The sequence below is a fragment of the Passer domesticus genome, chromosome 16 (genome assembly GCF_036417665.1).
Source record: "Passer domesticus isolate bPasDom1 chromosome 16, bPasDom1.hap1, whole genome shotgun sequence".
NCBI classification, from domain to species: domain Eukaryota; kingdom Metazoa; phylum Chordata; class Aves; order Passeriformes; family Passeridae; genus Passer; species Passer domesticus.
This window is the reverse complement of record NC_087489.1, coordinates 11,870,810-11,888,743: the sequence shown is the minus strand read 5'-3', so window position 1 is coordinate 11,888,743 and position 17,934 is coordinate 11,870,810. Positions and strand designations below refer to the sequence as shown.

Here is a 17,934-nt window from a genome sequence, read left to right as displayed (position 1 = left end):
AAGAAATAGTCCTGGGCTCAGATGTCCTGCCTGGCCAGTTGTGGAGTGGCTGCTCTGTCTATTGTACTGTGCTGGTGATGCTACCAAGATTTAGGCACCTATTTAGCATGTCCTAAAGCACAAATGTAGATGTCCTCTGAAGACTTTCACTGGGGAAATCTGGATACCCTTCAGGAACACAAGCTCCTGCAGATTAATTAAAAAATAGCAGCAAAAAATGGTAACAAAATATTCATACTATGTAAAATATAAAACCTTCCTAAATACTCAATTTTATCTATTTTTCCTTTAGAGGCTGAGGAAGAAACTTGACTAGATTACATCTGCTAAGTTAAAACAAAGCAACAAAAAAACCTTAGAAAGAGATAAAAGGAGAAAAGTAATATTTTTTCATTTGTGCCTGATGGGGTTGTGTGTTTTGGTGTGTTTTTTTTTTTTTTTTAACTGTTTGCAAATCTTCAGTGTAATGGTTTGAAACCCAGTCGTGTCATTTCTTTACGCCCACACACAGAGCTGCAGTAGTGCAGACACTGTAGCAGGCAAACCATATTCCCAGCATCGGCCATTAAAACTCTTCCTACAGCAGCGTGGGCTGCCTGCACCCCCTGCTCTCTCTGCACACACCCCACCACCCACCCTTCACTGTTCAAATGCTTAAAAAAAAAAAGGAGAAGAGAAAGACACTGAAAAAAGAAAACAGGATGCTTCTTTTGTTTCAACGCTATTCCAGGGACCTGAACCTCTCCACCTGCCTGTGAATTGGCCACCTAAAGGTTAGCAAGTGTTTTGTTGTCATTTTCTATGGGCAGAGAGAGAATTCAATTCTAGATGGCAAGACAGAAATTTTAAAGTTACATTATTTTTTTTTAATTGTGGTGGTTCTTTCACTTAGCAACGAGAAGATTTTTTTCATAAAACACAAAGCATTTCAGTTCTGGCCCCACTTCAGCTTTTCAGAGGGCTTTAATCGGTATTTTTTCATCATTTAGTCCAACCTTCTAAACTTTAAAAGATGGATTAGGGTTATTATTTTTCTGTTAGAGCAACCTGTTGATTGCAGTCTGCTGGCTGGAGGTTGTTAACTCTTTCCTAACATGGGAAATGCACAGGAGCAAATTTGATGAAAGGATAAAAGAATTAAAATCCTTTGAGGTTTTTAAGCACTAAAAATCCTATTTTTTCCTCATTGTCAAGCCACCAAGCATGTTACAAAACCAACAGATATGTTAAGTATGTTTCTTTTTAGAAATAGTGATGTGAATCTAAACTAGAGACATATAATAAACTAGAAAGCATTTCTTGTAGCTGGAGCTGAGAAAAGTAGCAGTGTGAGAAGTAGAAAAGGAAATATTCTTGATACAAATTGCATGAAGAGGTCAAAAAGGCCAATACAGTGTTTACTTACACATTAAAATGTATTTTAGGTAACAATATTTTTACTGATTTAAGCCTTTGGAATGTTTTCATTTATGGATATTCAAGAAAAGGAACATAGGAAATGTAGAAAACTGTGTAATAATGATAAAAGCAGTTGCTGCTATTCTGGAACAAAGGGAAGGTAAAGCAGATCCCATTCTCCCTAAAAGATTTTAATACTGTATTGTGGCACAATATTTACAGAAATAATTGTTTCAAAAAGCCCAACCTAACCAGCTTTGCTGATATTATACAACTGTAGAAGTGTCAAAAATATTCTTCCTTAGGATAAGGTACAAGAATTTCTAAGTTCCCCCAGCAGGTTTTCCAGTGGCTTTGTACTTTAATAACACACTAAGAAGGGCAGAACTTCAGAACAATGACTTGTACCAGGCAGCAAGATTTCCCAAAGTCAGAAATTGAGATGTGACCATGGAGAGACTCTAAAGGTGTCAGGAGATGATGGAATGAAACACTTCCAGCCTGATTCTGCAGGGAACTGAGGCTCCCAGCTTTGCTCAGGAGGTACCGGCAGCGTGCGGGCTGCGGGTGGAACTGGCAGAGTTGTGAGATCAGACACAGCCCTCAAGAACAAGGGGAAAGGTGAACTCGGTACTTCTGTTATGAGACATTTCAAGATAGGAAGTCAAACTGAGAAAAGAGCAAAGGCAGAAATAGTTTCCAAGTAAAACGAGATTAACAGTCATTTCTGAGCTAACCAGGAAATGTGTCAGTTCCATTTTGCTTGATAAATTGAGAAATAAAAATCTCCAGACCTGGGGTACACTCACACACATTTTGCATCCATCACAGAAAGAGTGTTTAAAGTACCTGCACAAAGTTCATTTCAGACCCTACGGTTCACTGTGACTTTTTGATGCTGAGATTGAAGTAGAAGTTTTGTGTGGTCTGTCAAGGGAGTTGTGTCGGCTGTCAGTGTTGCATGAGCAAATGGAAATGATAATCCCACTGTCTGCATCTTCCTCTGACAGTAAGATACTGTGTGCTGCTCTCAGCATCACTGCCCTCACAGGAAAAATTAATAATTAGCAATCCTGGAAGAGACTTTCTTTTCATTTAACTTTGCAAAGTTCTTTAAAACGTGTAGTTGCAGGATGTTCGGAATCAATTTCCTCACCAGCACGGGAGGAATGTTTATTGCTGCTTTCACTTGCTCTCACCCCTGACAACACTCTGTAGGTGTCTTTGAAGGATGCAGGGTTTTTAACACCTGGGGTGGGACCTTTTCCACTTGGGACTCAGAAATGTGCACCAATGGTGTGTGGGTTTAACTCCTCAGATGCTGGAGGGGACAGGAATTGAGAGAGGAGCGCAGCCCCAGACCTCGCTCCTGTGCAGCACCTCAGCAGGCTCAGCTTTGTGCACAGTTTAAATTGACACTTTGCTGCCTATTGAGGCAGCTGAAGTTAGATGAGTTTCTCTGAGCAGGACAGTATTTTGAATTTAAATGAATATAAATAATTCTGCATAGACATTGCAGCTGAGGAAGCAACACAAGAAAAGAGAAAACAAAAATTACTTAATTCCAAACAGAAATCATGCAGTGTAATGCTGGTGCTCTGTATTTTGTTACTTCTAGCCGTTACAGCAGCCTGTTCATGCACATAATGGGAAGAATCACAGGATGCTATGAAGAACCCTGATTCCAGAGTCACTTATTCAAGATTTAGAGATTTTAGATCAAGTTTCAAAAGGTTCTGCTAAGCCCTGAAACCTCTGTGATGGTGGCAAATATCCAGACAGCCACTTGCTTTTGTTGTAACTTGCTTTAATTAATTATTGCCTCCTTAAGCCTCTCAGGGTAAACAGTTTGCAGTTTTAGCATTTGGAATTTGATACTGAGTGATGTAAATAATGAATTTTAAATGCTTATACATGTTTTCAATTTGTTACTAGATCCAGCATACTGCTGCAATTATTAGTACTGTTTAAATTAAGTGTCCCTTTTAAGTAAATTTACCTTAACTTAATAATAGTCAGTCTCAAAGTGGAATAAAATATAATGGGCTCCAGAAATGTGATCAAACTGAAGACAAACTAATTTTGACTGGTTATATAAAATGCCCATAATCATCTGTTTGTATGATTTGATTCATACCAGTGTTCTATTATAAGAAGTGCATCTTTTTTCCCCGTTGGTTTGTTGACTGTAGCATGCAGTAATCCTCCAGAAGATCTCACTTAGAGGTGAGAACACATTCCTTTAGGAAAGTATCTCCCAGCAGAGCTGAAACTACTTGCTGTATGTAATTCTCTCCATCTGGACAGCCTGAGTCTGTAGAGCAGAAGCATGAGTCACTGTAAAGCAGTTCAGAATGTCAAGTATTTTCTAGATTCACAGATTTGAAGTGTCTGCAGTGCCATTACCAATTACTGGGAGCATTTCAGGGTATGGGAGAAACCAGGCGGATTTTAAGCAGCAATCCTGGGTCCTGTTAAAATCTTTTCTGCCCCTTGAGTAACTACGTGACAGGCAAGAAAGATGGGAAGAACAAGACAGAAATATTTCTCCACCACCAAAATTAGAGGCCTGCTAAATCAGGGCTCCAGAAATAAATGGAAAGCAATCCAAACAGCAGGCAAAACTCTCCAGGATCAATAAAGCTGTTTGAAATGAAAATCCACCAAGGCCTCTGGCATTAGTCTATCACCAGAATTATTAAAAGAAAGAGCTCCCACTGAAGTGGATATTGGACAATTATAACATTACAGTTTCACCACCCCCCAGCAAGGGACAGGCTGCAGGGTCTGAACTGGGCAGCTGCTCATCACAGGGAAAATAAATAAAATAAAACTGAAAAGAAAACTGTATCTTCCAAAAGATGGTGTTCCTAAGGAAATTACACAGGCCAGAGATGGCAATTTTGTAACATTATTAGGAATGCATATTCCAGTTTGGGATTTGACAGTCTACCAGCAGAGGAGGTTGCAGCCATCCCAGTCCCTATGTGAAACAAAACACTCTTTTTTTTTTGCATAAAGAAGAGTGGCCCCTGCCAGGACCCCTCAGTGCTGCTCACTGTGTTGTCACCTGAGCACTCCTTAGGAACTCGACACACAAATAAAATAGAATTTTTTAAAAAACTGCACTTGACTGTGCCCTATCCTGTTTTCCCTGCAGCTTTCCACAAGTTTATGGAGGTTTGTTGAGCATGACCCAAGCACTTTTAACAATCCTGAGGCATTTCCCACCTGGTTCCTGCTTTCTCCTGTCCCACAGGGCACCATCAGAAGAAGCTGGATAAGTTTAGCATTTTATGTGTGCCAAGTGTCTTCTCTCCACCATTGTTTTCTTTCCCAACATATCTTAGGAGAACCCTTTACTGTAAACTTAAAAGAAAATTAGCTTTAGGATTAAATTAAAACCCTACCATTGTATTTCAGGACAATACAACTGAAAGCAGAGTCAAAACCCCCCACATTTCAAAGATTCTGTTTAGAGCTCCCTAATTAAATAGTGATAAAGGATACAGAGAGATTGAAATGCCACTTCATTTTCTTCTGTTTCAACTCTTCCTGTTTTCTGAAGGTTGTTAAAGTGACACCAATGTAAAAAAAAAAAAGAAAACCCCAACTTCCTACTTCTAATCTGTTTCAAGCCTTTGTCCTCGTTTCTCTCTGCTTGCATCAAGTATTGACAGAAATGAGAATTTTTTACTGAAATGCCTGGATCAATCAAAGGTACGTGAACTAGAATTATTTCCAGACTAAAGACTTAATTATTTCCAGACTTCCACTTCTGCTCCCTGGTATTTAAGGTAGGGAGCACTCAGAGCTTTAAAAAAAGGTATAATTGAATATACTGTGTATGTTCAGAATGTTGAAAATCTCCCTCTGTGGGGTTACAAAAATAAAGGAACTCTGTCATGCCGCCAGGTTATAGCTGCAGACCAGGGTGGGCACTGAGCAATTGAGCTCTGAGTCTGCTTAGAGACTGATGCTCTGTTTAGTGCTGTGTCAAAAATGATATGAAAGTGCAGAAAAGAAGTATTTACATGTTTAGCTATTGATTTGGTTAATAATGATGGACAGATGAGCATTGCATGTGCCATGCAGAAGACAAAAATCTTTTGTGTAGTCCAAAATTATTACAACAGTGCTGACAAAATGAAAGAAGTTTTCTAAAATATTTGTAATTCAGGAAATAGTCTATAAAAATAGAATTTACTGGATTTAAAATGAGGTTTTTAAATCAACCTCCTGTATTAAACTACTTTATAATTATAAACTAAGACAATTTCTGCTACAATGATTTTTTATCTGAAACTGCTCCACTTTTCAGTGTTCCACAGACCTGCCTGTGGCGTTTACCTGAAGTTAGAATTTCAAACCAGGAACAAAATAATTGCATTTAATGGAATTTTAGTGACCAGTTCTGATAGCTTAAGAAATCAATTAAGAAAATTCTGAGCTGGCCAAATCCTGCATTTAGTTTTGTTTATTGGAAAATTTTCCTTATCTAATTAGGATCAAGTTCTTATGCTGGTAGTTCAGTGCCACAAGTTACAAACAGCTGAGAACATGGGGTGGATGCTCAGTAACAGAGCCCGGGGCAAAACCAACAGAGGAAGTTCTACGTTAGGCAAGGACTACCCTGAAGCAGCCTTGGGGCAGAATTACTTTGAGATAAGCTATTTTTGTCAACGTACAAAGAAATACAGTGGCCTTTTTTGGAATATAAATAACAGATGTGAAAAGTCTGATAGTATTTGCCCCAGTAGAATACAAGTCATGGCAGTTTCACTCAGGAAGAAAGTATTTTTTCTTGCTGAGAAAAGCAGCAAACTACCACACCTCATAGAGATATGTTATTACATTCTTAAAAGATCATAAATATCACCTTTAGCTTACTTGTTGATCTTTATTTAAAACTTTACTTTAAATTTTCTGTCACCACGTAGGTATTTTCTTTGTAGAGCATTACAGAACACCAAAATGAGTCTCAGGCTGTGTTGTTGACCCCAGAAACTTAACAGCATTAAGTGAAATTACAGAGCATCTTGTACTTGGGAACCACAGGATTCCTATGAAAAACATCTGTCTGTGGTGGCCTTGAAGAGCCCATCAGCTCTGCATGGCCAGGAGGAAACCAGAGAGAGGAATAGTTTGTGCCCCTGGAGCAGGCTGGTGGGGAAATGTGAAATATGTGGAAGCGTATTTCCACACTTCTCTCTGGGGGAGGGAGGGGAGCAAAGACATGGTGCCTTGTTCTGTCTGATGTGGTACTTGTTGGATGTTCTTCCTACTGGGTGTTTAGGCTTCACTTTTCTTCTTGCTGTCTGTTCTCTGCAGCATATTTTTTCCCCTAAACTTTTTTTTAAAGAAATATTTTGGAAAAACTGCTGCATACTTAGTTTGTATCATTGTCTCATCCCTTACTGTATGCTGTGTTTAAATTGAAAAGTGACTGTATAACTTAGGAACCATCTTAAACGGACTTGAAATGTTGATAACATCACTTTGGAAATTAGAGAATTCCACTTTTATTCTGTAGGGGTAACCACACTGTACAATATGGATAATAACTTATTCTTTAACAAGCCATATTCTTTGACCATTCTTTCAACATTATAGTCACTACTATAATAAAAAGCCACTTAAGTGATTATTCCACATAGAAATGTCAGAAGTGTGTAGGAAAACTCCATGCTTGATAACTGAGCTTAATTTATAACATTCATGAGGAAGAAAAAAAAGGCAAAATCTAACATTTTGCTGTGCACAGATCAGTTCATTTACACGTTGTTGTCTTGGATGGAATCAGTAAAAATTTCAAACCACATTTTGAAGCAATTCTTTTACTGTTTCTCAGTAATGATAACCTATTAAAATGATCCAAGGCAGTTACAGAAGCACCACTAGAGATTATGAAGTAAAGCAACAAATTGCAGATTTCAAATTGAGCCACTGATTATGTTATTCCAAATGGGTTTTTAATGGCTGTTTGCACAAGAACAACCCATTATTCATAGCAGCCAGTGCATCCAGTGAGCATGGCTGAGCAAGAATCAAATAAACATTCACAGATCACCTGATTTTCACCCAAACTGTAATTACAAGGGGTTATGCCTCTAACTCTTCGAAAGAAAATTTTCACCTTGTTTATTTTGATAGTTTCCCCCTTTGTTTCTAAGAAAGAAATAAACACACTACAATTTTTTGCTGAAATAAGTAGTCTGGACCAGCACCAACCCTGCATATATCAGGATAGATTTCAAGAGAATAGGTTCACTTTTTAAAAAAGAAGATGTTTTCATTTTTCATTGAAAGTATCAAAAACAAGCAGGTCACCATAGTATCTCCATTAATTATAGCAAATTAATTTCGTGTACACAAAAGCCAGCTTTAATTTCTCACACTATTTTGCTGTGATATCATCTTTTCTACTTTGCAGATATTTATTCAAATCTGACTTGTAAAACAGGACATGAGTTTCATTTTGTTCACACATTTTCATTTTACTCCACTTGTTGCAATGTGATTTGCCTTAGCTCCCTTAAATTGGGGAAGCACAGATAATATGCAGGCATGTTTAATGTCCTGTGTTTGGAACTGGGTGCCCAAAAAAACTGTGTAGTTTTTATCTCCAGAGGTTTTCAAATCCAGACTGGGAACACCCTGACAGCCTCATCTGACCTCGGTGCTGACTCTGCTGTGAGAAGGTGTTTGGACTAGAGAAGGCCTGAGGTCCCCTTTAACCTCAACTGTTCTGTGTTTCTGTATTAAAATTTGTTAATATTAATGAAATTTTAAAACATGATATGAATATGTAATGGAAATATGGTTCCAGAAAACTAAAATTGCATTATTTCTGGTGTGCTTAGAGCTCCATTTGCAAATCTGAAGCTCAGATTTGTTTGCAGTGCTTTGGGTACTCGGTGTAGGTTGTGGGAGTGGTTTTAAGCACAGTGTTGAGTGTTCTTTACACTGCACTGAACTGTAACTCCTAGAGGAAAAATGAAAGAGGAACCAATTTAATTGGGAAAGGAAGTGATGATTGTCTCTATAATGCCTGCATGTGTGATATTCTCAGTTGCTCATTTTCCCGGCCCAGGGTGGGGATGTGCGTGTTATCTCTGCCTCAGACCGTGCCTGTTCTGTGTTCCCTCCCGGCAGGTCCGTGAGCTGATGGCAGCCGGGCCCTGGCATGGAGGCCCAGAGCCCGCCAGGCCCCGCGGCCTCTCCATCAAACCCCGGCCCGGGCCCTGCCCCGCGGGGCTCCTCGGAGCCTGCCCGGGGACAGGCCCTGCCCCAGCCCCTGTACCTCAAGGCCCTGACGATCCCGCTGCTCCAGCCCGTCCAGCCGGGCTGCTTCCAGCCCCACGGGCCCTTGGTGGCCGGCAGGAGCTGCGTCCACCTCGATGGCGGCAGCGTCCCCCTCATCCTCAAGCCGCTCGTTCCTCCGGAAGGCGCGGAGCAGCCTCAGCCGCTTTTCCAGAAACAGCTTGGGCAAAGTCTGACCTTGAGCATAGTCAGCACTTTACCAGTTTTGTCGTCGCCAAGTTCTTGTGTAAAAGCAGCTATTGGAAGCCCGGGAAAATCAAGAAAATCTGGGAAATACATCTGCAAACACTGTGGACGAGATTGTTTGAAGCCAAGTGTCCTTGAGAAACACATTCGCTCTCACACGGGAGAGAGGCCCTTTCCGTGCACCACTTGTGGCATTGCGTTTAAAACTCAGAGCAACTTGTATAAACACAGGAGAACTCAAACACATGTCAACAACACCAGGCTGCCCTCAGACTCTGACACCACCGGGGGACCAGAGCAAAATGAGAGATCAGCAGAGAGCACCACCTCTCCCCAAGGCAGCAAAGCCTTGAGTAGCAGCAGTGAAGACCAGGGGATGCAAATCAAACAGCCCAGTTCAGAGACCAGTGCATCAACAGACTCTAAGAGATCTCACCAGCTCTCACTGCCAGGGACAAGCTCCTCATCAGCTACTTCAGAAAATCAAGAAGCAACAAATCAATTGTTGAGTTCAAAGGCTATTCAGGGGGTTCCTGAAAGAGAGCCTCAAAGTTTATCATCTCCAGGAGCTTTGCCAAATGGTCCGTGTCTGAGAAAGAAGATGCAGGAGCAAAGAACCCCGACTGCCAATAGGCACATTCAGCTGCAAAGGCAGCAGGCAACCTCTTCAGAGAGGCAGTGGGATTACAAACCCTTGGACTGCAAGCTGAAGAAGTGTGAGAGCACTGACTCGGGCTATCTGTCGCGCTCCGACAGCACAGAGCAGCAGATGCCATCGTCCAGCCCCTTGCACAGTCTGCACGAGCACAGCACGGAACTGGAAAGTGAAACTGCCTTCAGCAGCCCAAGGTGTGCCTCCAGAAGCACTGCAAAACCAGAGGCAGCTGATAAAGCTACAGCCTCGATGCTAGAGAAAAAGAGGCTGGAAGAACACATCTCAAAGCTTATTTCTCACAACAAAAGTGTGGTGGATGACACCCAGTTAGACAATGTCAGGCCCAGAAAAACTGTCCTTTCTAAACAGGGAAGCATTGACCTTCCAATGCCTTACACATATAAAGACTCTTTCCATTTTGATATCAGAACTTGTGATGTAAATAGGAAAAAGAATCTTTCTCTTTGTTCAGCAAAATCTACCTTTGCACCGCTGGAGAAATGCAAGCCAATGTTTTTCCATTCAGTTCCCACCCAGTTCTCCACAACAATCGACACTGTGCCTGTTACTCGGAGCAACTCCTTGCCTGTTGTGGAGGGAGCGAGGATGGTGCATGACAAAGCAGGATGCTCGAAACCACTTTCTCTTAGTAAGCACTCTGTAAACACAGGCACTGCTGGTTTGCTGCCTAGCAACGATCTCACTGCCAGTTCAGTGGATTTCCCTAATAGCCATCCCCGAGCTCTAGTCAGACAAACAGCAGTGGATGATTTGCCCCTAAGCCATGTGGCTGATCATCCTTCTCTGTCAGAGGAGCTGAAAGGGACTAAAAAGCTTGGGGCTGGAGAAGTAATCAGTGCTAAAAATAAGAAACACAATCAAAGGAAGCTGAAGATGTTCTCTCAAGAAAAATGGCAAATGTATGGAGATGAAACGTTTAAAAAAATCTACCAAAAAATGAAAAGCAGTCAAAATGCCAAGAAAATGAAACAGAGAGAGAATAAGATTACAGATATTGCAAGCCTGAATCCTAATTCAAGGGAATCAGCCAGCAGCACTGAAATAACTGAGGAAAGAGATGTCAGGAGCTCTGCAACTGACAGTCCTTCCTCCCTTGCGACAGCAGCTCCAACCATGGGTAAATCGAGAATGTCTGCTGATGGTAATTGTGTTCTGCAGAATGTGTCCTCTGAGGAATCTGCAGACAGAATGTCCAACCTAATGGAGACATCACATTCTGTAACTGCAGGAGCTGTAACCAGCCAAACTTCCCCAGAGCTCAGTGGCAGTGACACAGAGAAATGCACAGCTGGCAGCAGCACGCTGCTGGCTCCAAGCACTGGTGAGCTCAGGCTTCAAAATCCTGAGTGTCAGCTGAGCAGCCACGGGAGGAATGAGGAGTGCTTGCCAGTACAGAGTAGCAACTGGGAGAAACCAGGCCCTGGGAAAGAATCCAGTGCATTTGAGTTAGATTGTAAAAGCACTTCACACAATTATGGGAACCATCACAGGACTAAGGAAAGTGGCCAGCATGGCCTGATACCCCCTTGGGTCCCTTGCAACAACAGAGAAACTGCAGGGAAATCCCAGACTCTGCCATCAGAAAGGAAAAAGCTGAAATTCGAAGTAGAAAAGACAAAAAATGTGATTTCAGTGCCCTGCCCTAGTCCCAGTAGTGAAACCACTGCAGCAAGTGAAGCGGAGAGAGGCCATTGCTCTGGCACTCAGTCTCTTCCCACAGCTCCAGAGAAATTCTCCACTAAAGCAGAGGAGCAAAAATCAAGCACAGGAATTAATGAAGTCACTGGAGGTACTGAGAATGTGGAATACAGGAAAACAATCAAATTTCCCACACAAGCTCTCAATTACTGTGACATCAACCTTCTTTCCCCTCCTGCAGGTATCCCAAAAGCTTCACTGGTGGGATTTTTAGGGTCTGAATTAAGGGGAAGTGATTCCAACTCTTTTGCCTTGCACAATGCAACAGATGGAGATGACAAAACATGTCTTGTAAAAACAGGAGCAAAAGTGTCACTTCCCAGTGACAATGCCGTGGATGTGTCTTCTAAAAGCCATCATCTGCAATCTGATTGTTTAAGTCTAGTCCCACAACAAAATGCCTTCTCTCCAAAATATATCCTTAAATTGCCCCAGGACAAGAGAGCTTCAGATCTGTCACCTTTGCTTCAATCTGAACAGGAGATGACACCTGGCACACCTGTGACAGACTCCTTAACCACCCCACCCTGCTCTTCCAGCAGCACATCCCTCCATTCTCATTCCAGTGATGTGGTTTGGTCCCCTTTAAAATCTGAAGTGAGACAAAAGACTGGCAAAGGAGAAATCCAATGGAATCTTCAAACAAACTGGAAAACTTCTGGATTCTGTTCACCAGTCAGCTCAGAAACCACAAATATCTTAACCACAGCAGAGAACACCTTTCATAACCAAAACTTCAAGCAGCAGGATATTGCAAGAGAGGACTGGAAGAACAAACAGAACAAAAACAAATTAAATTATCAAAGGCAAACAGAAGAGAAGTGGATGAGTAAAAGCACTTGCTCTATACAGACTCCAAAGAAGAAAATCTGCTTTACTTCTGTGTATACAAGTGGCTTTTTCATATCTGCTGACATCAAAGATGAGAGGAAGGCTTTACCCCACCTTTGCTCAGGAAGTGACTCTTTGATAAAGACATCAGTTTCTAGCAAAGGTGCAGAGCCAACAATCCTGGGATGGGACAGAGAGGGAAGTCCACGCATCCTGAAGGACACCCCAGCACCACTGCAGGATCTGCAGCATTCCCAGAGCTCAAGAGACAACCCCACTTATTTTTGCCATTCTTTTGGCACTTTCTACCGCCACACTCTCAGCACTCACTGTAAAGGATTCCCAGTGCTGCCCCACTCCAGCAGGACCAGCTACTCTGGCACCTCTCCAGTGCCAGGCTCCAAGAGCACCTTCCCATCGCTGAGCGCCGAGCCGCGGCTGACCTGGTGCTGTCTGAGCAGGAGCCTCCCTCTGCCCTCGGAGCAGGGTGGCAGTGCAGCCTCTGCCCACCCCTCCCTGCCCCCCTGGCACAGGGAACCCAGCAGGGAATGCACCCTGTCCAAATACGACATCTCCATTTTCAAAATGAGAAATATTGGCAAGACTGTGGCATATGGCTTGACAAACACGAGCTTGAAAACGTTGGTTTCATCCTTTTCTAAAGGACACCAGATGCAGGAGGTAATATTAATAATTCTGTTTGCTTTGTCAAGAGGGTGTTATTGGCTGACAGCCCACCTCCACCCTCTTATTAGGAAAATTAAATAATTATCAGAAATGTATTTATGGACATTTATAGGCATTTGCTGATACAGAATTTAATATTTATATTTTTATAAGATAAGTCTATATTTGATAAGTCTATATATAAGTCTATATTTGATGCATCGGAAAGATATATTTCTGTGTGAATATTTAAGTTTCTTTCACTTTTCAGAATGCTGATAGTGAGAAGAGTGAATTTCTATTTCTTGATTTTTTTCCCCTTTATGGGGATTTTTAAATATTTTTCTCTAATAGCATCTGTTTTCATTCTAAATGAGTATTTGACTTAGAGTAGGACTCAGACACAGAGTTGTGCTACTTAACTCCCATGCTGTTCAGTGCCATTTAAAAAGTGCATAGATTTCCAGCTTCTCAGTCAATGTAATTCAGTTTCATGTACTTGATTTTTTTCCAATATTCTCAACAGTTAAGCTCAGATGTTCCTGGTGGTTCTTTCAAAAATATTTCAGAGCAAAAGAAGAAAACAGTAGTTTGCAAAAAGGAAAAACTCTCAACAAATAAACTCAAGAGGAGCCACAAACAGAAAAGGATTAAAGTCACCCCTAAATGGTAAGAAGTATGGCTTTCAGGTTCACTATGTATACATATATAATAAATATAATATATAGATATAATTTTGTTGTAACGTGTGTAAAAACTCCACAGAAAACAAAAAGTCATGCCCAAAATTCAACCTTATCAAAACTGGGGGAAAAAAGATAAATCTCTCAGAAAGAGCTGTTCTTGTACCACAGCAGGGCCCCAAAGGTAAACTCTAAAAATATCAATATGTTGTTTACTGTTAGCAACAGACTTTTCTAAGCAAACCAGACATATCCCACAGAAAGATGATGCCTGGTCAGTTGGCCCTCTCTATGATTTAGAAATTACTCTTATCTGTCAAAACTGTCAGCATTTACTTTTGTTTGAAGGGGACCAAGATGGTTCTGTTTTTAATCGTGTCCCAGCTCAGAGCAGTGCGTGAGACTCTTTGTCCTTGGAAGATCCATATCCTGAGCTGCTATTCACCAGAGAAGGCAGCACAATAAATATCAAGTTTAACACCAACTAACAGAACCATCTGTAGTTCAAAGGATCATTTGGTTTAAATAAAAAAGCAGGAAGAATTCGAGCATAAAACTATCAAGGGCACATTGTCTCAATCAGCACAGCTCCCCCCTTTCAATGGGAATTCATATCAGTGGAACATTTACCCTCTAATCTTTCAGGAGTGTGGGGTAGCAGGATGCCTGATGAATTGCTTCAGTAAGGAACACATACTGTGTGCACACACCCCTCTTTATTTCATGACCAAAATCAGACAGAGTGACTCCCTTGAGGACAAATCAGTGTCAGTAACTTAATCACCGTGTCCAGCTCAGCAAACAGCGCTGCGATTTTGAAGGGTCATAAGAACAGAAATAGAAGGCTCAGGTCTGTGTCACCCAGCTGAGTGACATTCTTCTGGGACTTTTTCCTGGTTTGATTTTCAGGTGCTGTTTTGTTGTTGTGTTTTTTTCCCCTGCTAGTCTCAGAATTTGTTTATATCAAATTTATTTATATCAAATAAGCACAGGGATTTAATTAAGTACTGTGTCCTGAAAGCTCAGGTCATGCTTATTTGTAGGTAACTGGCCCAACTGGTAGCTACCAAATGTAATTTAATTTAATTTAATACACCAAACACCTGAATAAGTGCATCCTTTTAGATTTACAGCTTGCTCTGTGGAGAGTGACAGTCTATTGATTTAGGGATGGGACTTTAGTGTCACTCGTTCAGAGTAGAAAGTAAAGCAGAGCTGGATTATTCAGTGTGGGTTTGCTAAATAACTAAAATCCTTATGTGGTCCCTTAGTGATAATGAGCAGGTAGCACTCAAGAAGTGAAAAGGAAAAAACCCAACAACCACACAGCCTCAGGTGATTCCTGTGTGGTTCAAGTCTTTGTGAAGTATATTGTTTTAAAATTCCAATATAAGAAAAATGATCTTATTCTTTAATCCTTTTCTCTTAGAAAATGAAGGATTTACTGAATCCTACAGAGAAAGAAAGATAATAAAATAATTGTGGGTCTCTTGCCTAAAATCCAGCTTTTGTTTTTGAGTTGACATAAACAAACATCTCTAATTGCTGTTAGACTTTAGTGCACTGATGAGGTGGTGTTATTCTGCTCTGGCTGCTCCTACATCTCCCATGTTTGTTTATCCCCTCACTGCCCCTGGCACTGCAGGTACAGAGGGAGGCACATCCATGGATTTGCTCAGCTGAAAATGAACCGGCTGAGCAAGAGGCCCTGTTTTCCCAACAGAGCTCTGGATGCTGTGAGAAAGGGCTGCTCATCCCAACCCCCCAGATTTAATAAGCATAAGAAGTGCCATCCTCCTCAATCTAAGATGCAAGGTAAGTATTTGGAATATTTGTGTGAAAATATTATTTCAGTGATATAATGAGAAATGTAACAAGTTCAAGCATGGGGGGTGATAAAAATCAAAGTTTATCCAACCTCTTTTCAATAGAAAATTATCTACACCAGCAAAAAGACACATCATATTCCACCTCAGACAAACAACTTTGCAGAAGGAAAAAAGAAGCAAAGAATAACTCAGGAATATCTTCCCATAATGAAAACCTAAACCATGGTAAACAAAAAGACAAAATTGATAAAAAAGTAAGTATTGTAACTTAATTCTTGTATTATTTTTATTAACAGAAAAAAAAGTGTTATTTAAAACCTGAATTATATTTAGCTGTTTTAAAGTTGAAGGTGAAACTATTTTGTAGCACAGATTTTGGTTAAAGGGTTTTAAAATGTGTTAAAGGTATTTTTGGGGGTTAAAATAAAATGAAAATTTACTAATGTTAGAATTAGCTAAAATAACAATTAAACTTGAATCCTTTGCATGAAATTGCTCTGGACTGAAAACTTTACCTGTAAATCTTTTCCCCTCCTAATTCCTACAGGACATTTCTGGGCAAATCAGGGAACACCCAAGAACAAACGCCTCTGTCCAGAACATTACAGCTCCTCTGGGAATCGCTGTGACAGCTCATTCCTTTTCCTCCAGAGCTGAGCCATCCCTGCAGGAGTTCAGCAGGGACGTGGCCATTTGCTGCTGGGTGTCACAGCCCCTCGTGCTGCAGCCGTCCCTGCCTGGGCAAGCCCGGCCGAGCCTTCGGAGCGACCCCCTGGCAGCTTCCTTTGGGTCTTGTCCTGAATTTACAAACACAGGTGACCAACCTGACAGCACAAACCCAGAGGCTGCTGCTCCTCTTTGCTTACATCCAGGAGGAAGCCAGGAAAACATATTGAGGGTAGTGTCAGAGAGCCAAATATTTGGAATATCAGAGCCGGTGATCCAGGCCGCTGGAAGGGAGAAGGCTCCGGGTGAAGAAAACACACATTCACCTCCCCCAGAAAACTCAGCTCCCAGTTCCCAGCCAGGATGTTCACGTTTGTTTGGATCCCAAGCAGAGTCTGTTCCTGAGACAGTCACGAGGGCTCAGTTACCCAGCAGGGAGCACTCACAGAGGGCAAACTTAGCTCAGCATCTCCTGGAGCTGCACGGAAGCGCGGACAAGAACAGATCCCACCTGCAGCCCAATCCCTGTGGAAGGCCACATGGAACTGCTACTGCTACCTTAAAAAAGCCCCCAGTGACTCTCAGATCCCCTGAGTTTAAGAGTTACTCTGCAACGCCCCCCAAGACATACAAAAAGAGAGGTTTAGAGATGATGAGGAAACAAACAAGGGTGGAATATGATGACACGAGCAGTGATGATGAGGACAGGCTGGTTATAGAAATATAGCAACAGGCTGCTGCCAGGGCTTGTGTGCCAGCCTGGAAATGCCAGGGATCTTTGATCCAGAGTTCTGAAACACCTTAACATCAGCAAAGCCATTCCTCTGTGCCAGAGACAACACCCTCTTTGGAAGAGCCCTTCCCTTCAAGGACTGAACCTTTTTTAAAAAATGCTCACTTGAGGCTGGCATCCTGCAAGAGGCAGCCCTGTGCTCCTGACAGGTTTCCAGCATTGCTCACGTTCCTGCCAGTCTCAGAATTCCCACAAGTGCTGCCTGCCCGTGGGTGTGTTACTCCAAGGCTGCAGTGGATTGGGTTACTTCAACAATACAGCTGCAGCAGCTTCCTCAGCTCAGATTTCCTGCAAGGGTTCAGATGGGTCCCCTTCTCTATATTCCAGTTTTTGGAGTCACTGCCTCTGTACTGGGAGTGACATGCTGGCATTAAGGGGAAGATCTGTTCCCTGAGTATCTGTGATATTGGAAGAGCCTGGAAAAAATGCTGGTCTTTTTCCATGTTGCACAAATGTCAATGCTTCTGTGTGAGAAATGACACAAGCATGCTTTGCTTTGTGTTTTGTGCCTTTTATGCCAAGATCTACTCAAATATTCTTGATTTTTAGGTGGATAATATGGGTGTTAGTTATTGGTATTTCCTAGTGTTAAAATTTTTGACAAGAATTTTCTCATTATATCTGTCACATTGTGTTCCAACTGATGTCATCTGGAATGTTTCATTTTTATTGTAATTTTAACTGCAATGATGCCATTTTATGGAGGGTAAAGAAGCTATATGGCATAGCTTGTTTTCTTTTTTAACAAGTTTTGTGCTAAAAACCTTAAAATTTACTGGTTTCTATGTGAATAAATAATTAGATATTTCAATTTGACCAAGTGTGTTCACTTGCTTGATTAAACTGATGAATGCTAAAAACATTCCACTTCTACATTGTAGTAAAACTCTGTACTTCAACTTCTCCTGTTCTTGTATTCTGATTCACACATAGGGATTAATGGATTAACCTGCATGGGATATTTGGAGTATTTTAGTCATGCTCAGGTAAAAGACTGAACAGATCATACAAAGAAATTCAGTACAAATTATCTGAAAAAAATACACGTGTATGTGTAAAAAATGCCCAAACAGCTCAGAGAGATAAACCACATGCCAAGTCCTGTGCAATTCCTGTGTGTTGGATGCCCTACAACCGTGGCAAGGCTTGAGGTTGTCAAAACAGAGCTTCACATTTATCCTTTAC

The 17,934-nt window shown here is 41.4% G+C and overlaps 1 protein-coding gene and 1 long non-coding RNA gene across 9 annotated transcripts in view; one reads left to right on the top strand and one right to left on the bottom strand.

Annotated features, from left to right (window-relative positions):
• Positions 1 to 17,934, bottom strand: part of LOC135281850 (uncharacterized) — a 48,153-nt gene that overhangs the window by 14,258 nt on the left and 15,961 nt on the right. For 3 of the 8 annotated variants that reach the window (XR_010348304.1, XR_010348301.1, XR_010348302.1), the window contains exon 1: positions 3,536 to 6,168. The exons of 3 other annotated variants lie outside the window; for them this stretch is intronic. This is a non-coding gene — a long non-coding RNA (uncharacterized LOC135281850). Of the gene's footprint in view, positions 1 to 3,535; positions 6,169 to 17,934 lie in introns of those variants that run through there. 2 more of the 8 variants (XR_010348303.1, XR_010348307.1) reach the window with 2 other exon arrangements.
• On the top strand, positions 528 to 17,565 carry ZNF831 (zinc finger protein 831). Its single transcript, XM_064391092.1, has 6 exons — positions 528 to 773; positions 8,554 to 12,793; positions 13,305 to 13,447; positions 15,107 to 15,276; positions 15,393 to 15,544; positions 15,838 to 17,565. Exons 2-6 carry the CDS (start codon positions 8,585 to 8,587, stop codon positions 16,681 to 16,683), a joined length of 5,520 nt encoding a protein of 1,839 aa, XP_064247162.1. The 5' UTR covers positions 528 to 773; positions 8,554 to 8,584; the 3' UTR covers positions 16,684 to 17,565.

Excerpts from the sequence above, each read along its gene's own strand:
- ZNF831 (XM_064391092.1), top strand. The coding sequence starts at position 8,585 with ATGGAGGCCCAGAGCCCGCCAGGCCCCGCGGCCTCTCCATCAAACCCC. Across the intron at positions 12,794-13,304 it reads AAGGACACCAGATGCAGGAG|TTAAGCTCAGATGTTCCTGG; the intron begins GTAATATTAATA and ends TATTCTCAACAG. Across the intron at positions 13,448-15,106 it reads ATTAAAGTCACCCCTAAATG|GTACAGAGGGAGGCACATCC; the intron begins GTAAGAAGTATG and ends CTGGCACTGCAG.